Genomic DNA, 17,061 nt, shown 5'->3' on the forward strand with positions numbered 1-17,061 from the left:
AATCAAATCTCTGATTTAAAAAACAAAGCGGGAGACTAGTACCCGCATTAAGCTGGTCTGCAGTTTAATTTGTTGCTGGCTATCTTGCTCTTGCTTGTTGCTGGATCTCAACATTTTGAACCGAGAGAGAGACTTAGCTGTCGTACAAAGCTAAGACTCTGTAACATCATCTTTGTATAGATACTCCCTCAGGCATTTGGGCTCATGGATTTTAAATGTCTGAGGGAGTTGCACTCGTCTGACAAGACGTTGCAATCATCATATATATATATATATATATATGAACAAATTACTTTACTTGTAAATATTAACGCTTTAATATTTATAATATATTTTAAGTTTACCATTTTGATTACCTTGGTAAACTTATTGTAATTTTTATTTTTATATATATATATATATATATATATATATATATATATATATATATATATATATATATATATATATGTGTCTGTGTGTGTGTCTCTGTGTGTCTCTGTGTGTGTCGGTACATTTCCCTACGCAATAACTCTGTCAATTCTAAGCCTACAGATTTGAAATTTGATATACAGGGTACTGAGATTTTGGAAAATCGATGTGATTGGTTTTCGGACAGAAATTTGGCGATTAAGGAGTCAAAGTTCAACGATTTGACCATTGAGAACTATACCAAACTCCCCCTACAATTTTGGGTCTAAACACGTGAAATTTTAGATATTGATTCCTTGGACATGGATCTAACTTAATAATTTATTTGAGCCCTAAACATTAAATTTTAAGGGGTCATAATAGGGGTCAAAGTTAAAAAAATTGACCGTTTTTTTTTTTGTTTTGCTCAGCATACACCTCAAAACACCTGGGCAACGCCGGACACCCATGCTAGTATGTATATAATAAAATGGAGCTAAAAAATGATTTCTTAATACGACAAAATTATCAGGATTCTTTAAATTCTCTTAATATTTGGAAAAAATAAAAACTTTTTTATTTTTTAGTTTCTATCTTTTATGACCTTCTCTCTTTTGTCCCCATCATATTACCCCCCCCCTCATTTTTTCCATTTCTAATCTGAATGTTTTTAAACTTGTTGTCTTTTTATCCTAATTTTTTTATAATGCCGGCTTTTCCTCCTCTTCTGACGAGAAGCATTTTTGCTCCGAAATGCAATGGTTTAAAAGGGGTTTCTCCCTTATTTTTCGTTCTCTAACACTTATTGACTTGATAATGTAATATAGTTCCTATGTAACTCTTTATCCTGCGCCCGAATTGAGCATTTGTTAGTTCTTGTGGCAATTGTTTTGTGGCTCGGGAGTAGAAGCTTAGTAAATGGAGTCAAAAGTGGCTTTGTGGCTTGGTTCGAATCTCCCAAACGGCAGAAATTTTCATCCTATACTGATGATTGCGTAAGCATAAAATACTAGTGTCTGTAGGTATAAAAGAATAATTATTATTCAATTATAATTATATATATATATATATATATATATATATATATATATATATATATATATATATATATATATATATAGAGAGAGAGAGAGAGAGAGAGAGGAGGGGGGAGAGAGAGGAGGGGGGAGAGAGAAAGAGAGAGAGAGAGAGAGAGAGAGAGAGAGGAAGATAAATGGGGAGAGGATTGGAAGAAAGAACTTAATTAGTTGTAATATGTATATAACGTATCGGTTATTATCAGGAGGTTACAGCGGCTGAAACGTTGTGAATATATATATTTCCAAGGATGAGAATATTAGTCCGAATATTCAAAACGATACGAATAATCAATCCTCATCTAAAAAAATATTCCAACACAAAATTAAATAAATATCATCTAGATCTTACATATTGTAGTACATTATTTTCCAACATCCGTGTTCGGCGAAAAGGTTTTCAAGTCCAAAAAAAAAAAAGACACAAACAAAAAAAAAAAAACGCACTTAAAGAAGGTGGAAGGTTACATCGGCCAAAACGTATAATACGGATAAGAAAGTAAATCGAGTAAAAGAAAGAAAGGGGAAAACGGAAGCGAGACAAAGAAATTTAAAATGTAAATCAAAAATTTGAATTCGTTCTCTTCGTTGAAAATTAATTTTCTTCGTTGAAAATTATTTTCCTTCGTTGAAAATTAAACAAAAATGGAAGTGCATGCATTTTCGAGGGACAAAGAGAAGTAGAAAGAAAGTGAGAGAGATCAGGGTTTTTTAAATTTTGTTTCCTATTTAAATTTGGTAATTACTTGAATAAAATGTCAAAATTCGCTAATTTTTAAGAAAAATTAAGACGAAACTAATCGATAAGATAGCGAACTTGCCAAACGAAAACATATTCATCTCGATTAGCTTTGTCTTCTTATCGATTAGTTTTGTCTTCTTTTTCGCATAGATTCGTATTTTCTTTTTATCGATTTGTCTTTTTCTTTCTTATCGATGAATTGTGTCTTCTTTATCCTATCGATCCATTTTTTATTCTCACTAAAATTGCGAAAATGTACGTTCGAACGTGTTTTAAGAAAATTTTAAGAAAATAAAGACGAAACTAATTAGAAATGAAAAGTGGGCTAATGAACGAAAACATTTTTATATTTATTAGTTTTGTTTTCTTGTGAATTAGTTTTGTCTTAAGGTTTTTATCAATTAGTTTTGCCTTCTTATCGATTAGTTTTGTCTTAAGTTTTCTTATCAATTAGTTTTGCCTTCTTATCGATTAGTTTTGTCTTAATTTTTCTTATCGATTAGTTTTGACTTCTTATCGATTAGTTTTGTCTTAAGTTTTCTTATCAATTAGTTTTGCCTTCTTATCGATTAATTCTATCTTAATTTTTCTGATTAATTAGTTTTGCTTTCTTATGGATTAGTTTTGTTTTAGTTTTTCTTATCGATTAGTTTTGACTTCTTATCGATTAGTTTTGTCTTAATTTTTTATCAATTTGTTTTGCCTTCTTATCGATTAGTTTTGTTTTAGTTTTTCTTATCGATTAGTTTTGACTTCTTATCGATTAGTTTTGTCTTAATTTTTTATCAATTTGTTTTGACTTCTTATCGATTAGTTTTGTCTTAATTTTTTATCAATTTGTTTTGCCTTCTTATCGATTAGTTTTGTCTTAATTTTTTATCAATTTGTTTTGCCTTCTTATCGATTAGTTTTGTCTTAATTTTTCTTATCGATTAGTTTTGACTTCTTATCGATTAGTTTTGTCTTAATTTTTTATCAATTAGTTTTGCCTTCTTATCGATTAGTTTTGTCTTAATTTTTTATCAATTAGTTTTGACTTCTTATCGATTAGTTTTGTCTTAATTTTTTATCAATTTATTTTGCCTTCTTATCGATTAGTTTTGTCTTAATTTTTCTTATCGATTAGTTTTGACTTCTTATCGATTAGTTTTGTCTTAATTTTTTATCAATTAGTTTTGCCTTCTTATGGATTAGTTCTGTCCTAATGTTTCTTATTAATTAATTTTGACTTCTTATCGATTAGTTTTGTCTTAATTTTTTATCAATTAGTTTTGCCTTCTTATGGATTAGTTCTGTCCTAATGTTTCTTATTAATTAGTTTTGACTTCTTATCTTCTTTTCGTACAGTTAATTTTTATTCTCATCGATTATTTTTGTCTTTTTATTATCGATTAGTTTTGTCTTCTCTATCTTATCGATTAGTATTTTCTTCTAATCGCTTTTGTCTTTTCTTCTAATCGATTAGTTGTGTCTTTTTCTCATCGATGAATTATTTATTCTTGTCTATTGGTTTTGTCTTCTTATCGATTAGTTTTTGTCTTCTTATCGATTAGTATTGTCTTCATTTTTTCTTAGAAATTAGTATTGTCTCCTTATCGATTAGTTTCTTCTTTTTCTTATAGATTAGTTTCGTTTCAATGATATCAAGTAGTGAATAGGAATTAAATTGCAAAACAATAACGAGCGGTTGAAGCCGTAGATTAGAAATTAAATGAAGCACTTACGTCCCTTATATGTGTCCCATTCATTGACCTCGACCCTTCTATCGTTGTATTTCACATCGCCGGCGACAAAAAGCATTCGGCAAATTTCGGCCCGACCGCGACCATTGAAGTAATATAGGGTGTAGTTCGGCATTTTTCTTCTTTCTTTGTTGTTTCTACTTTATTAAAAAAAAAAAAAATGTCTACCCTTTTCCGTGTTTTTCCTGTTCCTTCAAAGTTCCACGGCGTAATCTCTTCTTACTGAATTCCCAAAAGAGAACTGTTTGTTGCCGAGTGCCGTCTTGTGCGGTAATCTTGGAAATGGCACGGGTCTTGCCGATTCTTGAGATGACCGAAATAAAGAAACAGGCGTTGATTAGTCATTGTTAATGTTTTGTTCTTCGCGATTAGCGTCTTGTGTATTTGGCATTAACAGTCACCAAGAACGATTAGCCATTCAAAATGGCGCCCGCTAAAGAATACTCTGCACAGCACAATAGAAGTGGGACTACATGCAAAGTTACAACTAACTAGCGTGAGTTATTGACTAATTACTTGCGACTAATTGAGACATTAGTGCGATTATATCCTTTCTTTTTTCTTTCGTTTTTTTCTTTTTATTTGTTGTCATTGTTCGCTTGAACTATTTTTTATATTTTGTTGTTGTTTCTTTGTTGTTGTTTTTTTTTAGGAGGGGGAAGGGGAAGAGGGGAAGGAGGATTTAGTTTTGGTTTTGGGTTGGCTGCCCAAATTGCCCACTCAAATCTGAACCCTGTCATTAATAATAATTAATAAATAAATATTATGCTTCGTATTATCTGAAATATTTCAAACTACTGCCCTTATCTTGAGTGTTATTTTTCACAACGTTTCGGTTGATGTAACCTCCGATCTTCCTGAGGTGTATCTTGTCAACTCGGAAATCTTTCTGTCTGTGTAGTGACTGAGGTACTACTTAACCAAATTCAGTTGTAAACTTAGACTCTTCTGTAGGGTTAAAGGCTCAATCCTTAGTACGGGCGACAATACAGTTGCGAATTAGTTGGGACTTCTAACCAGTCGTGACTGACGGAACGAGAGCATGCTATCTCTGTAGGGTAAATAATGGGTCACGTTCGAAATTCCGTGCAGATTCCCAAATTCGAGAGAAAAATTCCCGAGTTCGACAGAAAGATTCCAGACTTTGACAAGATATACCTCAAGAAGGTCGGAGGTTACATCTGTCGATACATTGTCAAAATAACACTCAATATGAGAACAGTAGTCCGAAAACTATGATACTAATAATCAGTTGTAAATTTCTGAGATGATTGTTTATATTGCTTGTTTTGATTGTTTGTTCTCATCTTGAATGTTATTTGTGCAACGTTTCAATCGGTGTAGCCTTTGACCTTCGTCAGGCATGGTGGTCGTTATCTTGGAAAAGAAAAGAAAGGAAAAAAGTTTCTGACCTCATAGATGGCTTCGTTTTCTTGGAGTTGTTTTTTGTTTTTCCGCCGTGGTTTCGTATGTGTGAAAAAAATTTGGTTAACAAGAGGGAAGGAAACTCTATTAAAGTTCGAAAAAGAATTATCTCTTTTTAATCGTTGAAATTTTAAAAGAGGGAGTTGTACATTTTTTCCCCCTACAATTAAAGGTTCTCGTATGATGCTAATTTCTATGCTGGTTCTGATTAATAAGTTTTCTTTTTTTTTAGCATATGTGTCGGGTTTTTTTTTTGCGTCGTCTGATCACATATAGAAAGAAAAGGGAACACACTTCCCTTTGTATAACGAGGTCAAAATAATTGAGAGGGATGGAAGGTGAGGAGTCAGACGACTCAAAGAAGAAGCACATATGCTAAAAAAAGAAAAAGAAAAATTACTAAACAGACGAAGCGTATAAATTAGCATCATATGGGAACATTTGTAGGAAAAACAACACCTTAAAATTTCAACAATAAAAAGGAGACAATCCCCTGTCGAACTTTATTAGAACTGCCCCTCCCCTTTGTAAAGTAAGTTATTTTTCACAAATAAGAAACAGTCTCGATAAGAATAATAGTCCGATCGAAACAAGAAATATAGATGATCAAATCTCATCTAAAAAAAAAAAAAACAGAAACAATATATTATGCTTTATCTACTATTTGTCATATCTGTATGATAACACAATGGACCATATTCCCCATCATTACAACGAAACACGTGTAAGACGTTTATGGAAAAAAAATTTAGAAGACTTTTTTCAACTCAGTGTGCAAATTTTTATTTTTTAATCTTTGTAAAAATAAATAAATAAATATACAAATTTATTTCTTTATTATTAAGATAAAAACAAAACGAATTTAGTCAGTAACAACTTTCAGCCGAGAGTTTTTTTGTTTTTTTTTCAAATTTAATTTTACAAGTGAGCTTTTTTAAATTTGAATTTTGTAACACAATAACAACGTAAAGCTAGAAAATCTTTGTAAAAAGTAGAATCCGTTAAAAGTCTTCATCCAAAATAAACAAGTTTTTTTATTTATTCATTTTTTATTCGGGGAATTTTTTTTTAAATACGAGTAAAAAAAGAAAAAAAAGTTCCTTAAGTTAAAGAAAAATATTTGGTTACTTTTAAAATGATAAATGTTATTTTTATAGCAATGTGTGTGGGGGGTGTTTGTGTGTTTCATTCAAGTTTATAAAATTCAAGGGTTTTTTTTTTTTTTACAAATAACTTTTGAGATTTTGCCAAAAGCTTTTATCTTTACATCATCAAAGCTCTGATTCCCATCTGGCATCCATTGAAATGAATGGCTCTCGTCTTGGGGAGGCCTCATGTTTTGACAAGCTTCTAGGCTTGACTTTTACTCCTGATCTTAAGTGGAGCACATACATTAAATCCGTTGCCAAGGCCGCTGGAAAAATGGTGGGATCCTTCTATCGATCCAGTAGATATCTCACTGCGGATTCATTTCTCTATCTATATAAGAGCCAGGTACATCCAAGGATGGAGTACTGTTGCCACATCTAGACAGGAGCTGCTAGAAATGACTTATTCTGCCTTGATAGAGTTCAAAATAGACTTCGTAGCCTAGTAGGGGATGTCCTGTTCTCTTCCCTGCAACCTCTATCTCACAGAAGAAATGTTGCGTGCTTGTCTCTGTTTTGTCGTTATTTTCATGGCAAGTGCTCGGCTGAGCTCCAATCTATGGCCCCCTCGCCAAACTTTCACAAGAAACACCCGTCTAGCAGAAACCACTATCAATAATTTCCCCCACTCTTCATCTGTACCTAAACATAAACGTAGATTCCATGAACAAAGCTTCTTTATTAGAACTACACGCCTATGGAATTGTATTCTGTCTTCCTACTTTCCAGCTGATTACAATATGGGTCATGGTTCTTTTCAAGTCTAACGTAAACAAGTTCTTGATGAGCCGTTCCATATAATTCACCAAATTTCTATTACTAACAATTACTATATTGTCCAATTTCTACTGTGCACTCTTTAACCCTTATCCTCGAGTGGCCTCAAGGCCTTGATAAGTGGTGTAAAAAAATGAAACTTGATTTCGTATAATTTTAATAGTTAAATATTGCCAAACATCAATAATAATAACAATAATAATAATAATAATAATAAGAAGAAGAAGAAGAAGAAGAAGAAGAAGAAGAAGAAGAAGAAGAAGAAAAAGAAAAAGAAAAAGAAGAAGAGTTATTTACTGGCAGAGGTCAGAGTTAGACATAAGGTCCGTTTTACACGTGAGGAAAATCCAGTTCTCCCAGAAGTGGCACACTGGATTGGGAAAAGATATTTATCTTTAAGAATTTCAATATATATAAATAGATGTATCTGTATTTATTTTGCTTATTATCTGGCTTAAGATAGAAGGTTTTTTTTTATAAAACATTATTCTTTGCAAATATCTTTAGGTATGAAGCTAAAAAGACGGTTGACAAAATAGCCTCGACTGAAACTTGAGTAATTTCGTTTTATTGGTTATTTTAATAACAATATTTTTTGCACTAATGAACTGAGTAAATCACCCCTGACGAAGTTGCTTTGACTAATTAAACCCTTAAAGATTGAGACAATTATTTTTTTCCAATACAATGTGTCAGATAATTGTTCCAGGCTTTAATTAGACGTCCATAAAATTGTGTTTAAGTTTTAGTCGGGCATAATTAGTAAAACCAGGTCGCGATTAATCTAAAAAATAAACGTGTTTGTTTTTGTTTTTTTACAAGGATTTTTAACGAATAAAAACGTGGGGGAAAGTGGCACACAGAATTTTAAAAAAAAATAATATTAAAAAAGAATTTTTGTAAATACTTTTTATATAAATCTAAAAATATATTTGACAAAACTAACCTCTCGACTGGAATTTCTGAGTTTTATTGTTTATTTTAATAATACCACAACAGATTTTTACAATATTTTCTGAGTTTTATTGTTTATTTTAATAATGCCGCAACAGATTTTTACAATATTTTCTGAGTTTTATTGTTTATTTTAATAATGCCACAACAGATTTTTACAATATTTTCTGAGTTTTATTGTTTATTTTAATAATACCACAACAGATTTTTACAATATTTTCTGAGTTTTATTGTTTATTTTAATAATGCCACAACAGATTTTTACAATATTTTCTGAGTTTTATCGTTTATTTTAATAATGCCACAACATATTTTTACAATATTTTCTGAGTTTTATTGTTATTTTAATAATGCCACAACAGATTTTTACAATATTTTCTGAGTTTTATTGTTTATTTTAATAATGCCACAACAGATTTTTACAATATTTTCTGAGCTTTATTGTTTATTTTAATAATGCCACAACAGATTTTTACAATATTTTCTGAGTTTTATTGTTTATTTTAATAATGCCACAACAGATTTTTAGAATATTTTCTGAGTTTTATCGTTTATTTTAATAATACCACAACAGATTTTTACAATATTTTGCAAAACCCAGTAGTAAAAGTTACTTTAATAACAAATCAGAAGCAGGAGCAAAAAATCGTACATTATATGCCCCTCTTGCAGTTTAAGGAAACAGAAATATAAGGAAGAAAATGGGTCAGAAGTCATGTTACACCGGTAGTAAGAATCCCACTTGATTGGGTAGTGAAATTTTCGTCATTTCATAAATAAAATGAAATATTGAAATTGACAATATTAGAAAACAAATTTTTTTTTATTAAATGATTTTTATTAAATACAGGAAATTTTTTAAAAAATGATTTTTTTTATTGAATCACTCCCGCGTAATTTTATAAATAAAATGACAAACAAATAAAGATACTTACAAATGATAAAAAGAAACGATATTCAAATTGACAATAGTAGAAAACAGATGTTTTTACAAACAAACAAAGATAATTAGAACTGATATTGTTCTCTGATACATAATAATATATGCGGAAATATTGGAGTCGATTTCCTTCTACACCACACCGGATCAGCAATTTGCTAGTTGTGTCAGAAATTTCGTGAAAAATAGTGAATAATTCCACCCCGTCTTTCCAAGCTTATAACTCCTCGAAAAATGTAATTCAAGCCCTAATTTTTTTTTCAATTAAAGGAGCAAGGACCAAGATTTCATTAAAAAAAAAAAAAAAAAAAAAACGTGTTTTTTTTTAAGGTTTTAAACTTCGGACTTTATAGGTAAATTTCTAAAAAAACACTACTTTTTTTTTAATTTGAATATATTATTTATTGACCTTTTCTCTTCAATTTGTGATATATAACACTTTGGTGGGTAAATTAACTATTTACTTTTTAATAGACATTTCAAAATGGGAAGCGTGAATTATTCGACCCCTTGTCTTTCCAAGCTTATAACTACTCGAAAAATGTAATTCAAGCCCTAATTTATTTCAATTAATGGAACAAGGACCAATGTTTCATTAAAAAAAAAAACAAAAGAAAAACAAACAATCTGGTTTAAAAAAAAAGGTTTTAAACTTCGAACTTTACAGGTAAATTTCTAAAAAACACTACTTTTTTTTAAATTTGAATATATTATTTATTGACCTTTTTTCTTCAATTTGTGATATATAAAACTTTTGTGAGTAAATTAATTATTTACTTTTTAATAGACATTTGAAAATGGGGGTGGGAATTAAAAAAAAACGTTTGTTTAAAATATTATATTCGATTTATTGGAAAGAGCATAAAATTTCACATTGACTCTGAAAATATCGTAAAAATAGAATCAATAGAAAAATTTTGATAGATATTTAAAGTTTAAAAATTAAAAAATATTGAGTTCGTAAAATTCATTACTGTTTTTTTTTAATAAAAAAAATATTTCTATTACTTTTAAAACAACTTTAATAGTTTATTTTGAAAGTATAATCCATAAAGAAAATAAACAACCCACTTTTAAAAGAGAAATTACGAGTTTTTTATATTTTATTCACAGTTTCATGTTAGGGGTGTCAAAAATTCCTACAAAGATTCTGATACACCTAGATTTGCTTTCGACTTCCTTGCATTTTCGATTTAATTATTTTTTTTTAGTTTTAAAATAAAGTAAAATGTTTTACTTTTAATAGCCCATCGAATTGCATTATTTAAATATGACTTTAGTTTTTTTTTAATTCTTTTACAATAATTATGTTTTTATACTAATAATTATTAAATACTTAGTAATTAAGTTGTTTTACAATAATTTCGATTTTTAAATTCTATCAATATTTTATAGTAATAACGTAAATTTCATTACTCAATCAAGTGGGATTCTTACTACCGGTGTAACATGACTTCTGTCCCATTTTTCTTCCTCATATTTCTGTTTCCCTAAACTGCAAAAGGGTCCATTATTTAGTCTTACAATTGTAGTAAACCCCTTTATTTACTATCAAAATCCGACACGACTAAATTGTCCGATTTTGCTCCTGCTGATTCGGCCCTGTCGGTGGGGCATTAGAATACGCCACTGCCCCCCTGCAGAGGGTAAAAGTCCCCCAATGGGGGTTCTGGATATGACCTTAAACTATATCCAGTGGTGAGGCCCCAGCTTGTGGGCTTTAGGGAGTGTGGAGCCACCCTTTAATTACTATTGCTCCCAGGTTCACTCTGACCCGGAGTGTTAGTACCTGTTAGGGTCCCAACTTAAATAGAAACCGACGTGAAAACAACAAATATATTCTATTAAAAAAAAAAATTCTTCAAAATCTTTGGATTCGGCATTAAATAACCCGAAAAGGGTTGATATGCCGTAAAACAAAAACAACCAACCAACCAGTCCTGTTGATTCAAGCAACTTTACACGTTGTTTCTAGATGACAAACAGCAGGAGTAGTCAGTCGTAGACTGATCGGGAATAATTTTGGTCGTACATTTTTATCAAAATCGTGTATTGTCTATATGAACGTTGTTTAATAGACCCTTCATATTTACAACAGACCAACACAGAAACAAAAGGTCAAACATCACAAATGTATTTTAGTTTGGTTTGTTTTTTAACGGCATATCATACCTGTTAGGTCATTTAATTCCATGAAAGATTATCGTAGATTCTCATGTGCGGGTTATCTGCAGGCGTATTGACTATACTAACGTAAGTATGAGGTGCCTTAAATAAGTTTCCAGACTTTTTTTGTATAAGCATTTAAAATTATCGTAGATTCTTAAAAATTCAATATGTCATCTTATGAGATCACTTACCAATTTTTATGATTTCAGATTCAAATGAACAGTTACAGCAGGAATTGGAATACACTCTTCTAAAGCCTGATTGTCAAAACTAGTGAATTTCAAAACTACAATCTGGACGTGAGGACAATTTAGAAGAACGATATGCAATAAAAGTCTGTTTTAAACTTGGAAAAAATACCACAGAAAAGTATGGAATGCTTCAGACTGCTTTTGGATCATCTTGCAACGCTCACACAAGAGGACTTCCATGGAGCCTTCCAGAAGTTGTTGGTTGGTTGGTTGTTTTTGTTTTACGGCATATCAACCTTTTTCAGGTTATTTAATGCCGAATATAGTTATTTTGAAGAACGATTTTTAATGGAGTATATTTTTTTAAAGTCAGATTCTATTTAACCCATAATTGGGACCCTAACAGGTACTACCACTCCGGGTCAGAGTGGACCTGGGAGCAATGGCAATTAAAGGGTGGCTCCACACTCCCCAAAGCCCGCAAGGTGGGGCCTCACCATCGGATATAGTTTTAGTTCATATCCAGGACCCCAGAAGTTGTTGGAACGGTATAACAACTGCATTGCATCCCGGAGAGATTACTTCGAAGGGGACTAAAGTTTCATGTCTATCAGTAAAAAGCGCCTATACGAAAAAGGTCTGGAAACTTATTGAAGGCACTTCGTACTTTGCTTGAAGCATTGTCTGGTGTGTGTATTAAGGTTTGCAATAGTCCAAAACAGCAACAAAGGTAAATCTTCATAAATTTATTGGACTTAGTTCTAAAAATACATTTGGAGGTCACTCACAAATTCACAAATTCAGACAGCAAAGTTCAGCAATACAAAAGGTCAAGCATCACAAATTTATTTTGGTTTGACATGGTTGTGTTGGGTTTTTTAGCGTCATATCGTACCTGTTAGTTCATTTAATTCCATGAAGAGTTATTTTTTGAAGATTCTTAAGTGTGGATTTTTGCATGGAATATAAAAGAAGTAGGCTTACTAAAGGAGAAAGCCAGTCATTTCAGTTTGAGCAAAGTAATGATCTGAACATTTGTGGTGACAAGAGAAAGTTTATATATATTATGTGTATTTTAATGTATATTAAATGTAACCAGCCACCCTTTTCCTCATTACATGAGGTGCTGCAAATCAGAACAGAGAAAATCAGTAGAATAATTCCAAACTTAAAAATGGATTCGATGTTAGTTTTGTATTTCAGGTCTGAGGTGGAGGTCAGTCCTAGGAGCTTATAAACGCCGGGCCTTCCTAAAGAAGATAGTAACTTATTTCAGATTTATTGTTTTCTTGTGCACAACATTTTTGTTGCTTTTAAATCTACACAACAAAAATGTAATCCATCATTTATTTACTTGGATGCGGTCTGCAGATTGCTGCAACAATGTAATTGGGTTTAAGCTGCAGGGTCATGCTCTAGTTCTAAAAATATGTTTGGAGGTCAGGCAAAAATTCAGTCAGCCGAGGTCAGGCAAAAATTCAGTCAGCCGAGGTCAGGCAAAAATTCAGTCAGCAGAGGTCAGGCAAAAGTTCAGTCAGCAGAGGTCAGGCAAAAATTCAGTCAGCAGAGGTCAGGCAAAAATTCAGTCAGCAGAGGTCAGGCAAAAATTCAGTCAGCAGAGGTCAGGAAAAATTTAATCAGCAGAGTTCAGGCAAAAATTCAGTCAGCAGAGGTCAGGAAAAATTCAGTCAGCAGAGGTCAGGAAAAATTTAATCAGCAGAGTTCAGGCAAAAATTCAGTCAGCAGAGGTCAGGAAAAATTCAGTCAGCAGAGGTCAGGCAAAAATTCAGTCAGCAGAGGTCAGGCAAAAATTCAGTCAGCAGAGGTCAGGCAAAAATTCAGTCAGCAGAGGTCAGGCAAAAATTCAGTCAGCAGAGGTCAAGCAAAAATTCAGTCAGCAGAGGTCAGGAAAAAATTCAGTCAGCAGAGGTCAGGAAAAATTCAGTCAGCAGAGGTCAGGCAAAAATTCAGTCAGCAGAGGTCAGGCAAAAATTCAGTCAGCCGAGGTCAGCCGAGGTCAGCATGGATAAAAAAAAATACAAAAGATCAAGCATCACAAATCTATTAGTTTGGTTGGTTTTTAACGTCATATCGTACCTGTTAGTTCATTTAATTCCATGAAGGGTTATTTATTGAAGATTCTTAAGTGTGGATTTTTTGCAATGGAATTGGTTCGTACAGTTCCTTGTTTTGTCTTTTTGTTAAATAGATCCTTCATATTTTGGTAGTATTTTTGTATGTTTTTAGACCTTACAGACAATTGACATGTGTTCAACAGTGAAGGGTGACTGCCATGTTATGCACGTTGGAGGTTTATTCATTTATTTATTTATTTATTTAACTGCTATCCTCAGGGAGAAAGAGGGATCATACCGCCCAGAAAATAATACAAACTACGACTGCCCCTAAAGATGCTCCTGAAAAGGGCAGCCCCCCCCCCCAAAAAAAGGCAAACCCAGAAACAAAGAAGGCACAAAACCAAACACAAGAATTTTCAGGGTCAGCCCTCCAAATGTGGAACTCTGCCACCCGGAGCTCCCCAAATGAGGGAGTTAAACCAAAATAAACCCCAACAACAAGATCGGACCCAACAAAGGACCCAGCAAGCAACTCATTAGAAGGGTTTGAATGGGTAGGGAAGACTACAGAGAAGAATCTGACTCCAAGGAATACAAAAGTCTTTAACTCATGAAGTACTAACAATACATCGAAGGTAATGTCTTGCAGCCGATACTGGGTGCCTGGAGGGCGATAGCAGACAGGGTTTTGTCCCTGGTTACATCCGATCTCAGGGAGAATCGTCTCCTCGAGCTCAAAAAGGATGGCATGGCGGAGCTCCTAAAAAAATTGAGCATTCCAGCCACAAACATGTGTGAGAAGAGTTACGCTATGTGGAACATCCTTCTCCCCACAATGGATCAAGCAGAGCAGTTCTTTCGGAAAGAATTGAGAAGTGGGCGACTAAAGCTGCTACCCAAGTACCAAGGCAAAAGAAGCAACCCAGGTTCACGCATACAACACCCCCAGCTGAGCTGAAAGCAGAATACTTGAGAGCATTTTTCAGGCAATTCGGTAACGTGGTGCAGGTGGACCTCGTAAGGTTTTGAAGCACACTCCAGACACCCATTACACGTTGGCGATGAAGCTGAAAAGGGAAGGCTTCCTGGTAATTCTGACGGTGCTGGAACTTAAAAAATAAAATTTAATGGTAGTCAGGAAGGGCCACTGTCCACACTGCTTGTTTTGCCAGGGGCAAGGCAACATGGCCAAGAACTGTCAGAAAAAGATAATTTCCAGCCGACCAGCACCACTGACTGCCCCAGCCTCGAAGACGACAAAACATTGGGAAAAAGCCAAGGAGGAATGGTGGGCTAGAAACAGAAGAATGCAATCCTTTCTACCGCAGCCTCGTCACCCACTCAACGATAACAGCAGCAGCAACAACCGCACCAGCAGCAACAACAACAGCATTCGCAGCAACAGCTGTAGCAGCAGCAACAGCAGCAACAACAGAAGTAACAGCAGCAACAACAAAAAAACTGCAGCAACAGCAACAATAGTAAAAAGACATTGCTAAGTAGGCAGGGAATAAAAAAAATCGAGAAACTCCTCTGATAAGGAGGAACGAGCGAGCGAGCAGGAGGGAGAAAAAGTACATACAACTTGTTCCCCTCGGGTCCACAAAAAGACAATAAGAAAGAGAAAAAAGAGTGAAGAGGAAAGGGAAGGAAAACCACCCCATCTGATATGGAGCATACACCTTGCCGGACAACACCTAGAACCACAAGTCCAACTTCCATCCTCAGGGAAACAACATAAGAAAGTGCATCAACTCATACATTAACACATACATCAACATTGGTCCTCACACTGTAGACTTCAAAGCACACACACACACACACACACACACACACACACACACACACACACACACACACACACACCAACCCCAATCCAAACCTGCTACAAAACCGGGGATAAGGAGCATTTAAGCCTCTCATTCTCGCCAGAAAACAAGCAATAGAACTCCACCTTTTAACTTATACTGGGCATTTGCAAAATTAACCCCCTGTCCTTCAGTAGGGACCTGTCTCTTCAACATAAAAAAGTACAATCCCAAACAGATTTATATAAGGGGTAAAGACATTGAAGACCAATCCAATTTCCCAGATGACCCTCTCGTGATCACCTTCATTAGAATTCCAGCCAGTCGAAAAAAACTCTATCTGGCAAATGCTGGCACCATGGAGGCGGAATTTCCTGATATAGATTTTGTAAAAAAGAATGACTCTTCCCTAAACGAACTTTTGCCTGAGTTCAAGGTAAGGGTCCCATTTTTTGAGCATTCAAGTACGTATAGGGCTTTGAAACTATAATTTTCCCTAAGATGTCGGCAGCGTTGGTAACATTGAACACGGTAAGATCATGTCTCTTTGCTTAGTTAGTGTTAATGTGAGGGCTTGAGGTTTGCAGGCTGGGCAGCATGAGTCCGGAGAGACTACTTGACCCAGGGAATGAATGTGACTGCAGTCCAGGAGACGCACTTCATTTCATCTAAGCATGACCAGGTATTAGCCAGGGACTTTGACATCTTTTCAGCATATGCGAATCCCGAAGGGAAGGGTGTCTCTTTGCTTGTGAAATGTACCCTGTCAATGATGGTAGACGTTATAGAGACGCAGCAGCCAGGTTGGTTGTGGCCAATATTGCTTATCAAAAACAGATAGATAAAATTGGGCAAGCAGATAGAGGTACAGAGCGGTGTAAAAATCAGCCTGGCTGACCTGATAACCAGATCCGATCTGGTCGACAGGTTTCATCTCGAGCAGCCAAGGAGGGAGATATGGACATGGACAAATAGTGTGTCTTTATATTTGAATATGATTGCTGAGCTGGATTAAATCCGACGATATGAAATAAAATGGAGGTGTTATCATAAATATGAAATAATATGAAATAAAATGGAGGTGTTATCATAAATAACAATGATCATCAAAGTTTTAAAGTCCATCGGAAAGTCACGAATAAAAATGATTACATACACTTTTACTCTCATCACGATGATAAAGTAAAAAGAGGTATTCTAATAGGATTTTTTCTTAGGGCCCTGAGAATATACAGTGAAGAATACATCGTGGAAGAATTTGAGTATATCGAACGTACATTCTTGAACTTGCAATACCCTCAACAATTTTCGGCAAATACAAAAAGAAAAGCACTAAAAATTGACCATAACCGAAACCGAGACCATTCCCTAAATAGCCAGACACACAACAGACAATTAATATTACCAACTAATAAAAACAACGACACAATCTATAAGAACCTAAATAAGACAGGCATTAAAATAACAAAACTAAACTCTTTAACAATTAGGGATCTAACACGTAAAATTATAACTAATTCCAACATTAACACCAAAGCCGGAATATATTCCATACCCTGCCTTGATTGTGGAAGAATATACGTAGGAGAAACTCAACGTAATTTAAATAAAAGAATATATG

The 17,061-nt window shown here is 33.8% G+C and overlaps 1 protein-coding gene across 1 annotated transcript in view; it reads right to left on the minus strand.

Annotated features, from left to right (window-relative positions):
* Window positions 1–17,061, minus strand: part of LOC145265306 (uncharacterized) — a 121,925-nt gene that overhangs the window by 56,543 nt on the left and 48,321 nt on the right. Inside the window, exon 6 of the mRNA XM_080121081.1 lies at window positions 3,933–4,072. Coding sequence (XP_079977207.1) covers window positions 3,933–4,072 — 140 coding nt within the window. The remainder of the gene's footprint in view (window positions 1–3,932; window positions 4,073–17,061) is intronic.

This window comes from Euprymna scolopes, chromosome 40 (assembly GCF_053919585.1).
Source record: "Euprymna scolopes isolate OS-2025 chromosome 40, ASM5391958v1, whole genome shotgun sequence".
In the NCBI taxonomy this organism is placed as follows: Eukaryota; Metazoa; Mollusca; class Cephalopoda; order Sepiida; family Sepiolidae; genus Euprymna; species Euprymna scolopes.